This window comes from Mustelus asterias, chromosome 10, assembly GCF_964213995.1.
Source record: "Mustelus asterias chromosome 10, sMusAst1.hap1.1, whole genome shotgun sequence".
Taxonomy (NCBI): domain Eukaryota; kingdom Metazoa; phylum Chordata; class Chondrichthyes; order Carcharhiniformes; family Triakidae; genus Mustelus; species Mustelus asterias.
This window is the reverse complement of record NC_135810.1, coordinates 91,465,959-91,485,358: the sequence shown is the minus strand read 5'-3', so window position 1 is coordinate 91,485,358 and position 19,400 is coordinate 91,465,959. Positions and strand designations below refer to the sequence as shown.

Sequence of the window (19,400 nt, the reverse complement as noted above, 5' to 3'; positions counted from 1 at the left end):
TCTGTGAAAGGAGCTGACGTTTTGAGTCCAGGTGACCCTTGTCAAAGCTTTGACAAAGGGTCATCTGGACTCGAAACGTCAGCTCTTTTCTTTCCTTAAAGATGCTACCAGACCTGCTGAGATTTTCCAGCATTTTCTCTTTTGGTTTCAGATTCCAGCATCTGCAGTAATTTGCTTTTATCCAGTATTTTCTTGAATACTGATATCAAGATAATTGGCCTGTAGTTCCTTGTTGTCTCTCCTGCTCCTTTCTTGAGCAGTAGAATTACATTTGCTAACTTTCAATCAGCTGGGACTGTTCCAGATGCTTGGAAAGTTTAGAAAATCGTACGCCAGTGCATCCACTACCTTTGCAGCAACCTCTTTGACAACCTTTGGGTGCAAGCCACCAGGTCGGAGATTTATCAACTTTTAGTCTCTCAAGTTGAATGGTTGTTTGCTTGTACGGAACTTGAACATTCCTGAAAAAAGAGACATGCTATCAAAGCTTCTCGGCTTGCCCTCAGGTTAGCTCAGACGAATTTTACAACAATAATAGGAGAAAAATACTTTATACTGCATGAGAAGAATTTGGTGACTGGTTGCCAAGTGGACTCAAGTTGTTCTCCTATTACTGTTGGGAAATTGTTGCAAGCCATCTTGATGATTGCAAGATGGAAAGCTTTAATAGCATTTCCCTTAAGTTTATCCAATGCTCTTTTTCGGCTGATACTTTAATTTCCTCCCTCTTATTACTCCCTTGGTTACCTACCCCCCCCCCCCCCCCCATTTCTGGTATGCAATTTGTATCTTTTAATGTGAAACACAAAATATTTGTTCAAAGTCTGTCATTTCATCATTCTTTGTATCATTCTTCTGTATCTACCGCCAAGTAACCACTGTTTACTTTAACTGCTCTTTTCTACTTTGTACACTCGCAAAAGCTCATATAAAGCACTTGCTACATTCTTGGCTAGTTCACTTTCATTCTATTTTTTCCCCCTTTTTATCAACTTTTTGGTTGCCTTATGCTGGTTTCCCTAGTAACTGACAGATGGTTCTTCCTTGCTAAGCTCTTGTTTTCATAGTGGAATGTATTTTTGTTGAACATTTCCAACTGTTGGTTTACCGTCATACTTTTTACTCTATTTAACTAATGAACCTTAGTCATCTCTCCTCTTATACATATTGGCTATTTTTAAATTAAAGATTTTTGCTTGGGACTGGAATATGTTGCTTTCAAACTTGATACAGAATTTCATTGTACAGGTACAGGGTCTCAAATTCAGTACCCTCAGGACCAAGGCCAGGCTCAATTCCAGATCTTGCGTTGAGTGGGTGGGATCATGCGTCATTTGAAATGTAAGATAGACCGGTATGGAAACAGCTAAGGGGAAAGCTAATCAGATGCCACATTATGATAATGCAGCACCTAGCCAAATTGCCATGGCAAGATCTTTATTTATTTTACTCGATTAAAATTGATGTGCGGCACATTTTTTAAATGTCCAATTTTCAGACAACTCCAACAGTCAAATATGAGATCAGGTATGGGGTCAAATAGGGATTAACAAAGGGATTGATACATGGAGATAGGAGTCATGGCTGAGGCACTAAGTGAGTACTTTGCATCTGTTTTTAACCAATATAAAATGCTGCCAAAAAGTAATAGTTTAAGAAGAGGTAATTGCGCTGCTGGATGAGCTAAAAATTGAAACAAATTGGTATTAGAAAGGCTGAACATAAAAGTCTATAGCTCACCAGGAGGTACTGATCATAATCTTCCAGTATCCTTAGCTAGGGGGAGATGGTGGCGTAGTGATAATATCATTGGGTTAGTAACCACAAGACTCAGGTTAATGCTCTGGATATATGGGCTCACATCCCACCATTGGAGCTGGTCGCATTTAAATTCTATTAATAAATCTGAATGTAAAGCTAGTATCAGTACTGGTGACTTTGACAACTATCATCAATTGTTGTAAAACAATCTGGTTCACTGATATCCTTTAGATAAGGTCCTTCCAAACCTGGTTTAGCCAACATGTGACTCCAGACCCACAACAATGTAATTGACTCTTAACCGCCCTTTGAAATGAGTTAACAAGCCAGTCAGTTCACGGGAAATTAGGAATGGGCAACAAATTCTGGCCTTCCCAGCAACGCCCATATTCTATAAAAGCATTACAAAAAAAATTTGAGATGCAGTTTCAGAGGACTGGAGAAATGTAAATGTGACTCCCGATCCTCTATGATTACTCTAACTGCCCTCTGAAAAAAACCTAACAAGCCACTCAGTTCAAGGGCAATTAGGGATGGGCAATAAATATTGGCCTTATCAGAGACTGCATAAATTGGGATACCACAACTAAACTTGATGGTGTCCACACAGCTGCACTGGCAGCATGGGTTACAAACTTCTCAACAAACTTAATACAGACTAGAGTTCTAGACCAAGACCTCAACCTCATGGTCGATATGTCTCTCCTGTCCAACATAAAAGTTGAACAATTGGGAAGCTGCTCATTGTTCAATATGAATGCCACATCATCCCAAAATACACCTACTGTGATAATGGTGTGTCATGAATTTATGTTGACAACTTTAGCTTGCAACCACAGACAAAACATATTTGGAATGCAATGTTAAAATGTAGTGCTGTAGTGATATTTTAATTTAATACAGCATAATAGGCAAGGAAATTAAATATTCCAATTTTTCTAATCGAATGCAAAGCAAATTTCAACATGAATTCCAAAATCTTGGAACTAAAATGCTGTACTTACTCTGGACTTCATTGAAAATAAATATTTCAATCTTCAATATGGAAGTTATATTTCTCCCCACTTGTCAATTTTCTTCATAGAGTACCAATGATTGTTCAAGAGCGTACTATCCCTCATTTGCAAAGCTAAGAATTACAACCTGGTTTCCCTCTGTCTTCATATTTGGAAGGGACACAGATATTTGTGAGAACTAAAGTATTAAGGGATATGGAAAAAACAAAATCAGGAAATGGAAATGAAGAAATTGGAATGAAAAGGTTAGAGCTATCAAGGCTAACAAGATTGGATGTTTTCTGTCCTCTCACATTCCAAGTCTACATTTATCAAACTCACTGTTGGTTTGGTATATAGCCCAGTGCTTTACTATTAGGACACTACATACATAAATGCACAACTTCTTCAATTACACATCAACAAACATCTATGAAAGAACAAAGTACACAAAAATGGACTAAAATTTGCACCAAACTATCTCTACTAATGTCCTTCAATTCATCCTCCAACATCAAAGCAAAGCAAAATGGTTGTTGAACTGTCAAATGCTGTCAGGAATGCCAGAACCTTATAGTATTCTCCACCTTATGGTACAACATTAAACACTGCTATGGAGATCAGTTTCACCAATGTGGGATCATCAGATCATACATCATGAAGATGACCAGCTATCTGACAGGCTTTCCTTTTCATTTTCCTTTTAATGTTCCTACTGTTAGTAAGGCCACCACTGGGTATAGGTCTTCATGGAGCCAGACAAGATCCTTCAACATGATGACATTAAGAACTATATACACATTAACAAAATGTACCTGTACTTCAAAAACTTCATAAAGAAAAGTAAAAATTAATGTTCAATTTACCTGTCTGAGTTCATCGGACATAAAAAAAGAAGGCGCATTTGCTTTAGGCTGCATATAAGCAACATGGGGTGCAGATGAAGGATAAATATGATAAGTTGGAAATACCTGGGAAATAAGAAAACTTGAAAATCAATTGCAGAACTTCACTCATGTAAAGCAAAATTTTGAATACAGTAAACATAATGAGCAGTTTGCATTAATGGCAGAACTTAATGGTAGCACTTATAGTATAAAGTATTTGCTCAATAACCTTGTAATTAGTTGTATACTTTATACACTCACATAACACTTGCATTACAAAACAAATGAAATGAGCAGTTATCTTAGTTGTTCCATTACCCCATTCCAAGTTCATTTTCTGCTGCAGGGCAAGCACTTGATTTGCAGTAATTAACAAAAAATAGTATCTACACACCATTCCTGGAAGAGGTCCTGGAGTTGTGTCAGTATAGAAGTAAGTTGTCCCTCCCACAGTTTCTTTTTGTATCACCTGCCCAGAAGATGGAGACTGAGAGACTGCATCAGATACTGGTGTAGAGGCACTAGTAGGTACCATGAAATTTGCTGGATTTGGAGTATGACTCCTCCTTCGAGGGGCAGGCGACGTATGCGGAGTTATTTTTGGAGAGTGCAGAGGAGATGATCCAGCTGATAAGGACATTCCTGAAAAAGTTTGACAGCTTTGTTAGGAACATACCTTCAACACCACTATTTTACTAAATAGCAGATAGAAACAAGTAATCAATATTGACATATCAATTTGAGGTTTTTTTTCAAAGACTAAATATTTCACAAATGCTTATTACTGTTTGCACTGAATGCATTATGACATCATCACCTTTTTCTTTCAGTTCTGCAGGCTATATTCAAAATAGAAATACCACATATACACATGGAACACAATAAGATGACAGAAAATGATTTTATCTTGACCATCTTGGATAGCAACTTACAAAATGTTGTTTCTCAGATAGCCATCACAAACTGTAAGAGCATAGACTGGATTGATAAATTATTTTTTCTGTTTTCATCTTCATGGAAGGAAGAGGATAGGGTGAGTGCAAATCATTTGCCACTCAATTAAACAAAATTACAAATTTCAATCAAGGTTTTAATGCCGAATCATGAAAAAGGACACAATAATTTAATTGTGGTAGCATCTGACATGTTCTACAATTATAATAACAAACTGAGATGTTTACGGTAGCAGAAATTCTGACAGCCACGTAGTGAAATTTAATTTCAAAATATTTTAAATGTAGAATCTCGAGTCAAGACAATGCTATGGAACTGTAGAGTATTAGTGCTCATGTAACTCAACTGATAGGTAATCCCACCCCAGCTTGTAGCTCCTCCACTAGTTTCAATTCACTCTGCTTTAAATCAACACTATTATGGTCAGTATGGCTCAAACTTTCCTCTTGCACCTTTAAGTTGATAACCGTTCTGCCCACATTCCCTACAACTTTGAAATTAATTCTCATTGTAACACATTCCTTAAATCTTCAAAATTGTGAAATTTCTTGCCTGCTGCAATCGTGCCCCCCCCCCTCCCCACCCCCCACACCTCAAACCTGCAACCCCATCCAATGGAATCATCAAACTTTAAAAACCTAATCCAATGTCTACGTTTGATTTACCCAGCCTTCCCCTTCACACTTTTTAACCAGTCTTCTACATTGTCTGTCAACTTGGTTTCATGATGGGAAAATGATAGAACCTTGTGTACACAATCCCAGTATTCCAACTAAGTGACATCATAAACCAGCTGAAATATCCTTCATTCTAAACCTCTGAAAATCTTCAGCCAATCACATTATGGAAAGGAGATCCGAATAAGAAATACACTTCCTATCTTGGGAAAGTCACCAGACTAGAACCAGAGCCTGGGAATTTGCACTTTACCCTCCAAGATGCAGAATATTACCCTCCCCATGGACTAACAAGATTCCATCTTAGGAATGTAGAAGGCACATGTGCTTGACTATAAAAAAAAAGTAAGCTTTCATGAGATAAAGGCAGGGAAATAAAGTGTTCAAACAGGAGATAATTCAGGTACACATTTATTCCAAGAAAGACAACAACAGCTGGAATTCTTTTGATGAATTTAAAAAATTCAAACTAAAAAAAGACTAAAAACTAAAGAGGAAAATATTTGTAAAATCTATGGTGATCTAAAAGAAAATCAAGGCACATACAGACAATTTAGAGGAGCATCAATAAACATTAGGGAGACCTAATGAAAAGAGGAATGGTAAATGCTTTTACAAACACAGCGACAAAATGAGGAAGAGGGAGGACTGATTAGAAATGATGATTGAAAGCTCCTGGAGGATGATAGCAGAGATATTAAATTAATACTCTGTCTTGGTTTTACACAAGACTGTAGTACTGAGAACAAAGGCTACAAAGGGAGGTGTGGAGGACAGTTACAAGGAAGCAGTACCAAAACAAATTGTGGAATTCAAAGCAGACTCCTTCATGTCATGCATCCTAAAACACTCAGGAAAGTCAAGGGGCAAAAAGCATAGCCTACAATTACAATCTTTCAAGCATCTATCCTGTGAAGGATGCCAATGTAACACCTCTGTTTAAAAGCGGATAAACCAAATAACTATATACCAGAACATTTATTGTGAGCAAGCTTCTAGAGGATACAATACAGGAAAAAGTACAGGTTATCATTGACCAGAAACTGAACTGGATTAGCCATATATAAGCAGTTTAAAAAGGCAGCTTACCACCACCTTCTCAAGGGATGGGCAATAAATGCTGGCTTAGCCTACACCCCATGAACAAATAGATAAGAAAAAGGAGGAATGTCCAGGACTATGATGAAAAGGTGAGGGATTGGTACTAGGTGAATTGCTCCTTCAGAGAGCCAGCAGAAACACTTCAGTCCAAATGGTTTCCTTCTATGTTGTAACCACTCTGGGATTCTTTTTGAAAGTCCAAGGGGTTGTTAGGTTTTGAAAAGAAAGGATAAATATTTTAAAGATAAATAATTCAATGGTTATGGTGAATAGAACCAAGTGGATAGTTCTTCCAGGGAGCCAGCACAGATGTTATGGGTTGAATGGCTGCTTTCTATGATCTAATATTTGAGGATTATAGGACAGATAAAACTATTCAAGTCCAGCTGGCAGAAATGCAACTTTATGAAAAGCATGGGTTTACTGACCCACGCTATGAAGGTGTACTTATTTTTGTTAACATAGTACAATGGTTTGTAGACATCATTGCTTCAACCAATTTTATCACTTCCTTCAGGCTTTCAAAGTATTCATGTTGCCAAAATTTTTTTGTCATGCACTCATCAGGATAAAGAATGTCAAATTTCAAACAATCCCAACAATTTATATTACATGAGAAAGGGGTGCTGATTAGTTGGCAAGTTAACTCTGTTATGATTCCAGTAGGTGTTATAACTGGACAAGAAGATCCCAGATTAGAACCCTAGCTCAAAAGACCGTAACTTTTACTTTTTGTTTATAAAATGTGGATGAACAGAGTCACAGGACCGCAAATTAGTTTTTAAGAAAAAAAATTATGAAACATGAAAAAATTGGATTAAGATACCATACTCCTTTAGTTCCTACTTATCTTAATTGCACACAGGTTTTAAGATTAACGTGGATTACAAAGTGCATCTTAATCTGCAATGGGCTCATAACCCCAGACACAGATTGTCTGTGGTCCAATACGCACACTCTGCTCTGAACCCAAGTTAGTGTCTATGGATTTCACCTCAGAATCCTCCTAGATGATTGTCACGTGAGAGCTTCAAAACTCCACTCCCAAAAACAAGCTTCAAAATCTTCTTTCACAATAATGCTTTCCATTAGCTTCTTGCATTCCAAATTCCAGTCTTTCCAAATGACTCTCTTAAACAAGGCTTGTGTTCCGCTTTTAACACTAAATCCAGTCCAGGTTTTGCACCATCCTCTTTAGAATATTTTTGTTTTGACTAACTGTTCACAATTGCTTTAACTCTCGAATCCCAGACTCTATTAAAATGGCATAAAATTTTTGTTTTACTTCTGAACTCTGCTTTCCTACTTTAAGTCTGATTTGATTTATTGTCAGATATATTATACAGTGAAAAGTATTGTTTATTTTGTGCTGTACAAAGCATACCGTACATATAGAAGGAAAGAACAGAGTGCAGAATGTAGTGTTACAGTCATAGCTAGGGTGTTGAGAAAGATCAATTTAATACAAGGTAGGTCCATTCAAACGTCTGACAGCAGCAGGGAAGAAGCTGTTCTTGAGTCAGTTGGTACGTGACCTCAAACTTTTGTATCTTTTTCCCAAAGGAAGAAGGTGGAAGAGAGTGTGTCCAGGCTGCGTGGGGTCCTTGATTATGTTGGCTGCTTTTCTGAGGCAGTAGAAGTGTAGACTTCATCAATGGATGGGAGGCTGGTTTGCGTGATGGACTTGGGTTCGTTAACGACCCATTGTAATTTATTGCGGTCTTGGACAGAGCAACAGTCATACCAAGCTGTGATACAACCAGAAAGAATGCTTTCTATGGTGCGTCTGTAAAAGTTGGTGAGAGTCGTAGCAGACATGTCAAATGTCCTGAACCTCCTGACAAAGTAGAGGCATTGGTAGGCTTTCTTAACTATAGCATCGGTATGGAGGGACCAGGACAGGTTGTTGGTGATCTGGACACCTAGAAAATTGAAAGTTCTCGACCATTTCCACTTCATGCCCGTTTATGTAGACAGGGGCATATCCTCCATTATGCTTCCTGAAGTCATTGACTATCTCCTTCATCTTGCTGACATTGAAGGAGAGATTGTCATCGCACCAGTTCACCAGAATTTCTATCTTTTTCCTGTACTCTGTCTCATCATTGTTTGAGATCCGACCCACTACTGTGGTGCCATCTGCAAACTTGAAAATCGAGTTGAAAGAGAATTTGGCCGCATAGTCATAGATGTGTAAGGAATATACTAAGGGGCTGAGGACACAGCCTTGTGGGGTACCGGTGTTGAGGATGATCATGGAGGTGGTGTTGTTGCCTATCCTTACTAATTGCGGTCTTTGGGTTAGGAAGTCGAGGATCCAGTCGCAGAGGGAGGAGCTGAGCCCCAGGCCACAGAGTTTGGAGATGGATTTTGTAGGAATAATGGTGTTGAAGGCTGAGCTGTAGTCAATGAATAGGAATCTTTAACTCAGAACATTTTGTTTATTCTTCCTGGAATTCTTCTGCACAATAACTTCAACTGTTTTAAGACATTCTTGCTGTCCCAATTCCCTGGTTATCTGGACTACAACTGGAAGCCTGCCTCTTTGCAGCTCCCTTGTCCTATCCAGCTTCTCCTGGCAGAGTCGAGAGATATTCACACCTCGGTATCCTGTCTCCAACTGCAATCAAATTCTGCTAAAGCTTAAAAGCTTTTTTCCCTTAACAGGTCCTCAAGTTGCTGAGCAACACTGGCATACTTCTGTTGATTTATTTATTCTTCATGTAGTAGCCGTCTCGAAGCACAACAGAAACACAGTTGGAACTGAATCAATCCCCACACATACAAACACCTTTATCGAGCATGAATCCAACTGCATGGTTTAGCCTTCCTTCCATAGAAGCATTAAATTAAACTCACTTAAAACAATACCTTATTTCTAATGTTTAGCAATACAAATATAAATCCCTTAAAACTACCCTTGTTTTCCTAACAATGCTGATTGGCAGAGACGTCGCCATGGAAAAAGCAACTGGGAACTATAGACTCTCCAAGCTCCCAGCTATTTCAAAAATGGTGCAAGGCTTGAACATATTCCTTTTGTTTGCAAAGAACAGGTTCCTGCATATGAATGTATATCACTTCCAGCAAACATAAATGAACCATGTTTCAAACTTGACCGATTATCTTAAATTGATTTTTACTGTCGATATTAACACACTCAGGAATGTTCAGCAAGAGCTGCTCAATTGTGAAGACTTGCTTTTGATTCCAGATTAGTTAATTGAATTTAAATTCCACCACTTACCATGGATGATTTAAACCCATGGCCCTGAACATTAGGCTGGGCCTCTAGATTACGAATCCTTTGACATCACCACCTTACCACGTCTCTGCATCTCACTTTATGCTAAATATCCCCCTGCTAACACCTGACCCACCTCATTCCCAAGAACCAGGTCTAGCAGTGCCCTCTTTCTTGTTAGACTGGAAACACTCTGGAGAAAATTCTCCTGAACATTTCTAGGAACTTCTAACCCTCTCTGCCCTTTGCAATACTATCCCAATCTATATTCAAATAATTGAAGTCCCCATTATTACTACTGCATAATTCTTGCACCTCTGTAATTTACTTGCACATTTGTTCTTCTGATATCCTTCCCACTGGTGGGTGGCCTATAGACTACACCAAGCAACATAACTGCACCTTCTTAGTTCCTTAGCTCTAACCAAAGAGAGTTTGTCTTTGACCCCTCTGGGATATCTCTCGCTCCATCACTGCAAAGTTCTTCTTAATCAATACTGCCACCGGTCCCCATTTTCTTCCTTTCTGATGGTAATCCAGGGATTATGATGTCTGCAGTCACTGAAATGCATTTATTCCTGACTATCCAACCTCTATGGCTGGCACAGTGGTTAGCACTGCTGCATCACAGTGCCAGGGACCTGGATTCGATTTTGATCTTGGGTGACTGTTTGGAGTTTGCATGTTCTCCCCATGTCTGCAAAGATTTCCTCTCTCAATCCAAAAAAGTGCATGTTAGGTGAATTGGCAATGTTAAATTGCCACTTAGTGTCTCAAGATGTGGAGGTTAGGTGAAATAACCCTGGTAAATTTGTAGGTGGGATTAAAGGGATAGGGTGCTCTGTTGGTACAGACTCGATGGGCTGAAAGACCTCCTTCTGAACTGTAAGGATTCTATGGATTCTCTTAATCACTATTGTTTTCCCAGTCTTCATTGTGTTGACACCAAAACTGAATACTGGTTGGAGAGTGAGGTGCACTCGGGGAACCGAGGTAGGTAACTGGTATAAAAATATAGATCATCCACGGCCAAACTGATTGGAGGAACAAGCAAAAGGGGTCCAATAGGCTATTCTGATTGATTAGTTTATTGAGTTGTGGGAAAGGCGGCAACACAGATTTAGGTGTTAACACCATGTTCAAAAACTTTGAAGAAAGGGAGGACATCAGTTTGCAAGAATAATAGGGTTCAGGGTAGTTTTTTGAGGAGGGGATAATGACAGACTTGATGGGGAGGGGATAACACCAAGGAAAAGGGATCATTTACAATATCAGTAAGTATAGTAACCAGAAAATGGCACTGGGTGTCAGCAGTTTAGTAGGAATGTAATTAAGAGGGTGTGGGTCTCAGACAAAGTGAATTCAGGAGGGGAAGTTAGAAGAGAAGCTGGAGAGAAATGTGATTTCAGGGTTAGGATACAGTCAGTAGTCTCACAGCATCAGGTTAAAGTCCAATAGGTTTATTTGGTAGCACGAGCTTTCGGAGTGCCGCTCCTTCATCAGGGTTAGGGTAGGGAGGGGAGCCTTGGCTTGGTGATCAAGGAGAAATGCAGCCATGATTGCTACAGTCTTCACAATAAATATTCCATGAACTCCACATATTTGTTAGAGAAAAAAGGCAGTATTGTATGCATTTCAGTGTGATTAACATCAACACTTTGGGAAGATGGAGTGTGGATATCAGACCCTGAGATGGGACAACATGATCTTAAAAGGGAAGGCTCTCCAAAATCTGAGCCTACACTCGATGCATTTCACATAAAAGCCATATTTTTGCCCGACTTGCATTCTAAAACAAGTCCTCAACCTCAGAACAGTAAGTACATTTTTAAAAAATCATCTGAACATCTGTTCATTTTCTGCAGTTTAGCACCATTGTCCTCAGGGAATCCCCTATGTATCACAGGCAGCTGTCTCTTCGAGATTTATGTTTAACGACCAATTTACCAGTTTCAGAAGCTGTTTAAAATGATTTTGGTTCAGGCTGTCCTTTGCAGATGAATGAACACAGCATAAATAGGACAATGACACTAGCGTGTCCTACTTATTTACGACTTACATAAACAATATGTACAACATATAAAGATTTCCAAAATAGTTGTCATTTACCAGTCATAGATGTGAAACTATCAAGTAATGACGTGATAATATTTTGTAATTTAATAAATATTTATTTTAAATAGAGGTGCTAAAATTTAAGCAAAAAAGCAAAATCAAAAATTTAAAAAAAACATTTCTTGATCAGAAAAAGGGAACAGTGAAAACACACTGCGCATGTGGCATGCATCATGCCATGGATTCTCAGAATGTCAGTATTCGGTCACCACTAGGGTTTTTCCATTAAATCAAACCAGTAGAAATATGGATTTGTTCAACTCACTCCAACACAAAGACAAGAATCACATTTGTCTCCAAGAATCAGGCTTCGAACTGCCTAGGCCTTCCAATCACAAAATCATTACCTGTCTTTTTCATTACGATTTCCAAAAGAGCATAAAACTGGAAAAATGTTAACACTGAATAACGACAAAACAGTTCAATGAAATTTCAGAAGTTTAGATCAGTTACAGCACCGCCATTTTTTAAGCTCATCACCCTAATTCCCTCAGTGTCCACGTGTGGCATTCCAGCTGCCACTCCAGATTTAAACCTATTATCTCCAACTCCATTTTTTTTATTTCTTCATCCCAATTATTTAGTTGCCACCTTTTCCTTATTATCCAATCACACCAACTTTCACTTCTCTCTGCTCAATTTCTCCCAGACACCGCCCCCTCCAGACAGACAGACAGACAGACACAGACAGACAGACACAGACAGACAGACACAGACAGACACAGACAGACACAGACAGACACAGACAGACACAGACAGACACAGACAGACACAGACAGACACAGACAGACACAGACAGACACAGACAGACACAGACAGAGACAGACAGACAGACAGACACAGACAGACAGACAGACACACAGACAGACAGACAGACAGACAGACAGACAGACACAGACAGACAGACAGACACAGACAGACAGACAGACACAGACAGACAGACACAGACAGACAGACACAGACAGACAGACACAGACAGACAGACACAGACAGACAGACACAGACAGACACACACAGACAGACACACACAGACAGACACACACAGACAGACACACACAGACAGACACACACAGACAGACACACACAGACAGACACACACAGACAGACACACACAGACAGACACACACAGACAGACACACACAGACAGACACACACACACACAGACAGACACACACAGACAGACAGACACACACAGACAGACACACACAGACAGACAGACACACACAGACAGACAGACACACACAGACAGACACACACAGACAGACACACACAGACAGACACACACAGACAGACACACACAGACAGACACACACAGACAGACACACACAGACAGACACACACAGACAGACACACACAGACAGACACACACAGACAGACACACACAGACAGACACACACAGACAGACACACACAGACAGACACACACAGACAGACACACACAGACAGACACACACAGACAGACACACACAGACAGACACACACAGACAGACACACACAGACAGACACACACAGACAGACACACACAGACAGACACACACAGACAGACACACACAGACAGACACACACAGACAGACACACACAGACAGACACACACAAACAAACAAACAAACAAACAAACACACACACACACACACACACACACTCTATATCAACCCATTACTAAAGCTTTGTGTGTTGGCTTGGCTCAGCTCAGTTGACAGCACACTCACTACTTTCAAACAAAGTTGTGTGTTCAACTCCCGTTCCAGGGTCTGTGCACAAAAATCAAGGCTGATACTCCTGTGGAGTACTGAATGAGTACTGCACAGTAGCAGGCACCTTCTTTTGAATGGGACATTAAACAAAGTTACATCTGCTTCCTCGAGTGTTCCTTGAGTGAATGTAAAAATCCCAAGGCAGTATTTTGTTATCCCTGGGGTCCTGGTTAATATTTATCCCTCAATCAACATCACACAAAAAAAAGATTCTTTGGTTATTTCTTAAAAATTGTATTACTGCTAATTCAATGCTTAGAAGGTTTTGATTTAAACACATACATTGACTAAATGGACCGAGGCACTGCTGAGATTACACTGTTGTTTGTGGGCATTTGCTGTTTGCAAATTGGCTGCTGCACCTCCTACATTACAACAGTGATGACAGCTCAACAGTACTTAATTGACATCAAGTACTTTGAGACGTCTGTTGGTCATTAAAAGCTCTGTATGAATTGTAAGTCTTTTTTTCTTTCTTTGCTCAACCTTCCAACTTGCCCAATGGACTTCCTGGCTAGAATCATCTTTGGTAAGCCCACAGGTACTCTTTGTGCTTCTCTTGATATTCTCCAAAGGGCCATTGAGATATACGTCATTGCTTCCTCATGAGCAGGAACCCCAACTGTCCCATCCTCTTCTGTTGCTGATCTGCTGAGCTGGAGGTTAAGTTCATCAACCTTCTTCCCATCCTATTCATGGCTTCCCTCTCAGACTCTGCCAGCAGATTGTTGCAGATTAATATTCACTGGCCTATTGTTAATCTCCTTCAATAAAATGTTTCCTCATAGCTGAAGTCTTAATGCAGATAATTGCATTTACATCAATTTTTTGGAAAATTGGTTCATGGGTGGTGGCTCTCTTACTCTTTCCTCTCTACTTGGTCTTAAATTGCACCATCCATCCTGTCCAAACTGTAACATTGAAAGTATGGCCCCCATCAGAAAATTACATCTTGCTTGAACCCTATACTTTGGTTATTTTCTCTTTTAAACGTTTCATCTCATTTCACCCCTCACACTTCTTTAATTACCATGTTCACGGTGCTCCCATTCCAATCCCAAGCTTCTCGCCTCGATCACTTCCCTCTACTTCTGCAATGATCCCAGTTCTTCCTCAGTTTTCTTCTCAACTTTTTTCGCTCAAGAGTTCGCTAACCTGTGAAGCTTACACACGTGCATGCACACACCCATGAATCTTTTGTCACAAGCAACAATTAAGGCAGAGGAAACTCATCTTTAAAGGAAAACTGGATAAATATTTGAACAGATCAAAAAGGTAAGGCAGGGGATTCAATTCTGGATTACTGTACTGCAGAGCCAGTGACCAGATGGGCTGAATGACCTCCTTCAGTATTGTAAACTATTAAAAGTCCTAGAATAGTACAGATTAATGAATTTTCTCCCCTGCTCAGTCATGGTAGGCCACTTCAATTCAATGCTACAAAGCGAAGTAGTTTTGGTGTGAAAATGAATGTTGCCTTTCAAAGACGTGCATTGCAATCTAATGTGATATGATCTAACATTGAACCAGCTATCATAGCACCACCTAATGGTTTAACACGAAATGCTGGTAAATGTGATTTTTACAATGGATTTTCGCACAGATGGAATATAGGAGCAGGAGTAGACCATTCAATTAAGATGGCTGATCTGTACCTTAATCCCACCTACCCACTTTGGTTCCTTGCTCCTTAATACTCGTACTTAACTAAATCTATTGTTCCAAGTCTTGACATTTTCAATTGGAAACTTAAGATAAACATTTTCAATGTGTTCTAGAATTGAATGAGAGTGGTTGGGGCGGGGGCGGGGGGGGGGGGGGGGGGGGGGGGGAGGGAGGAGGAGAAGAGAGAGACAGAGAGAGAGAGAGAAAGAGAGAGCGAGAGAGAGAGACTTGGAGGCAAGGGTGAGCAACGAACAAGGCAGTAAAACAAAGGAAGTGAAAGGTGGAAGAGATAATTAAAGATGAAGAGGGAAGGCCGTATGGGTCAGGGCTTCCCAAACTGTTAGATCATATCACATTAGATTGCAATGCACGTCTTTGAAAGACAACATTCATTTTCACACCAAAACTACTTCGCTTTGTAGCATTGAATTGAAGTGGCCTACCATGACTGAGCAGGGGTGAGAGAATCTGCCTACCACAGGCTACAGAGCGGGGGCACTATCCAGCGCATGAGAGGAGCAGGGGGACTATCCAGCATGGGCATTGGAGCAAGTGAAAGAGGGGTGGGGTTTAGAATATTTACCACAACAAATTCCTTTCTCCCAACACTAAGAAAATGGCAAATGTGGATACACAGAGGTGGATAAAGCAAGGAAATTTAAACAGCAATTCATTAGCATAGCTATGGCTAGGGAGACGCAGCAGAAACTATCCAGTAAAAGAAATGAACTGATGAAATAAGAACTCCAGTACTGAAAGCTGGAGGTGGAAAGGGAAGCTTGGGTGTCTAATCGGCCATTTGCCTTCCCTATTAACTGCTGAACTTGCATGCTAGCTTTTTGTGATTTATGCACAAGGACCCCCAAATTCCTCTGTGCTGCAGCTTTCTGAAATCTTTCTCCATTTATATAATATTCAGCTCCTTTATTCTTCCTATCAAACTGCATGGCTTCATTTTTTCCTATGTTATACTCCATCTGCCAAGGTTTTGCCCACTCACTTAACCTGTCTATATCTCTCTGTAAACTGTGTCACCCTCACTACTTGCCTTCCCACCTATTTTTGTGTCATCCACAAACTTGGCAATAGTACATTCACTTCCCTCATCCAAGTCATTAATGCATATTGCAAATAATTGTGGCCCCCATACTAACCCCTGTAGCACTTTATTAGTTACAGGTTGCCATCCTGAAAGTGCCCTTCTTAGTCCAACTCTGTGTTTCTATTAGTTAGCCAATCTAATACCCACACCATGGGCTCTTATTAAGTAGCCTTTCATGCGGTACCTTATCGAATGCACTTCAATAAATTTAAGTTAATCAGGCAGAGTCAACATAGTTTTACGAAATTGTTTATCCAATTTATTGGAGTTAGAAATCATAGAAACCCTACAGTGCAGAAGGAGGCCATTCGGCCCATCGAGTCTGCACCGACCACAATCCCACCCAGGCCCTACCCCCACATATTTTACCCACTAATCCCTCTAACCTACGCATCCCAGGACTCTAAGGGGCAATTTTTTTAACCTGGCCAATTAACCTAACCCGCACATCTTTGGACTGTGGGAGGAAACCGGAGCACCCGGAGGAAACCCACGCAGACACGAGGAGAATGTGCAAACTCCACACAGACAGTGACCCAAGCCGGGAATCGAACCCGGGACCCTGGAGCTGTGAAGCAGCAGTGCTAACCACTGTGCTACCGTGCCGCCCCGCGAGTTCTTTGAAGAAGTAATATGCTGTGGATAAAGGAGAACTGGATGTACTATCCTTGCATTCCATAAGATGCCACACCAAATGTTATTGCGGAAAATAGAAGTTCATGGTGTAGGGGTAACATTTGGTATGGATAGAAGATTGGCTAGCTAAAAGGAAACAGTAGGCATAAATGGGTCATTTTCTGGTTGGCAAGTTGTAACAAGTGGTGCGCCACAGGAATCAGTGCTGAGGCCTCAACTCTTCACAATTTATATAAATGATTTGGATAAAGAGACCAAAGCTACGGCTGCTAAATTTGCTGATGACACAAAGATAGGTAAGAAAATAAATTGTGGATGCTACTAAAGGATACAGATAGGTGAAGTGAGTGGGTAAAGAGCTGGCAAATGGAGCATCATGTGGACAGATGTGAAATTGGCCCTTTTGGCAGAAAGCATAAAAACACAGCTTACTATCTAAATGGTCAGAGATTGCAGAGCTCTGGGGGGTGCAGAGGGATCTGGGTGTCCTAGTACATGATTCGCAAAAGATTAGTAGGCAGGAACAGTAAGTAATTAGCAAAGTTAATAGAATATCATTTATTATCGGAGGGATCAAGTACAAGAGTAGGGAGCTTATGCTTCAATTCTGCAGGGCATTGTGAGGCCACATCTGGAGTTCGGTGTACAGTATTGGTCTCCTCAATTAAGGAAGGATGTAAATGTGTTGTTGGAAGCACTTCAGAGAAAGTTTACTAGACTAACATCAGGAATGGTTGTTTTATGAACATAGGCTGGAAAGGCTATGCTTGTATCCACTGGGAAAAATAAGGGGCCACCCATTTAAGGCAGAGATGAGGGAGAAAAAATTCTTTGAGGGTTGTGAGCCTTTGGAATTCTCTTCCTCAAAGGCGGTGGAGGCAGAGTCTTTGAATACTTTTGAGGCAGAGCTAGATTGTTTCTTGATAAGCTAGGCAAAAGGTTATTGAGGTAGACAAGAATGTGGAGTTGATGTTAAAATCATACCAGCCATGGTCTTATTGAATGGCAGAGCTGGCTTGAAGGGCTGAGTGGCCTACTCCTGCTCCTAATTCAGATGTATTTTCTCTCTTTTCCCCACCAAAAAGCCAAGACACTGATTATTGGAATGGGAGGAGGACACATGTCTGTCCATCTCCATTGGGTCCACCTACAATGTGATGCCCCATAATGGTAGGAATTTCCCTTGAGCTATCAGTAGTAGGGTTCTATTTCCTCCTTGGAAACAATTTGGCTGACAGTAAAGTGTCAGCTAGTGAAAGAAGATGCCAATAAGAACTAGTAGGAATCTGCAGGAGTGCAGGGAGCTGCTGAATGTTCAAAGTTCCTAAAGGTTGAGATAGAATTGATAACAATTGAGATAGCTGCTTGGATTTAACAAGGGTGAAGTTGAGTTAAAAAGAGGTCCTGGAAGGACCAGTAGAATTTAAAACAGACCCAAAGAATGGCCTAGAAATTGGGTTGGCAGATACCTTCTTTCCAAAACTAAACAGGGACCAGAGAAGTCCCAGAGCAGGAAAGGAGACAGTGATGGAGGCATTCCACTTAATTGAAGAGCCTGAGGAAAGGAAAATTGTCAAAACGGGAAAGGTAAAGATTGAAGAATTGCTTCTTGAAACCTTTCATCCATAGTAATTAAGGACAAAGGGAGTTCCCAAATAGACAAGCAATAGGGAGTTTTGTGGCTCATCCAGTGGAAGAGCCACAAAAAAGTACAACTGGAACTAAATATTTCCTTGAGAGCTGAAGTTTTCCAAAGGGCATGGAACAATTTTGGGGAATGCCTATTCCCAAGCCAAAGGAAGAAACTCATGAGCCAAGGATCAGTTTAGCCAACAGCTTTATGGATTTAAATTGAGACAAGGGAAGTTCCCAAACAGACCAAGGAAGACTGAAGATGATGCCTCATTTAGCTAAAGAACAGTGGAGTACAGCGAGCAGAACCTCCACATGAGGGCAGTAGTGTTCCAGAACATGGAACAGCTTGGGGGTGGGGGGAGAAGCAGAGAGGAAAAATGGAACACTTAGGTGAAGGCCCCCAGCCCCCACTATCTGATTTACAACCAGAAATTCAGGCAGGTTTGGACCCCCATATTTGTCCACCTTAATGCAGAATCACATAGCAACCTGACAGGGCTGTCCACTGCATTTAAAACAATCTGTAAAGGCAAACTAGGCTGCACAATTGTAGCTCTACTTGAAATGGATGTGGGAGACCCCATAAGGCATCCCTATCATCCAGATCCAGAAAAGCTGGCCCAGGTTCACAAGAAGACCAAATACATGTTGTAACACCAACCAATGGAGCCAGCAACAGTAACTGGAACATCCCATTTAAAGCCAGAATCCCTGATGGAGGTCAAAATCACATTACAGCTCCCCCAATCTCTGAAACAGTGAGTCTTTGGAACACCTTTCCTCAAAAGTCAGTGAAGCAGAGTCTTTGAATGTTTTCAAAGCAGAGGTAGATAGATTCTTGATAAAGAGGGTAAAAGATAACCGTGATTAGGCAG

At 40.5% G+C, this 19,400-nt stretch overlaps 1 protein-coding gene across 1 annotated transcript in view; it reads right to left on the bottom strand.

The window, feature by feature from the left end:
* pan3 (poly(A) specific ribonuclease subunit PAN3) overlaps nucleotides 1-19,400 on the bottom strand; it is a 157,396-nt gene that overhangs the window by 53,005 nt on the left and 84,991 nt on the right. The window contains exons 6-7 of the mRNA XM_078222194.1: nucleotides 4,038-4,285; nucleotides 3,623-3,727 (exon numbers count right to left, since the gene is read on the bottom strand). Of these exons, the coding sequence (XP_078078320.1) occupies nucleotides 3,623-3,727; nucleotides 4,038-4,285 (353 nt within the window). The remainder of the gene's footprint in view (nucleotides 1-3,622; nucleotides 3,728-4,037; nucleotides 4,286-19,400) is intronic.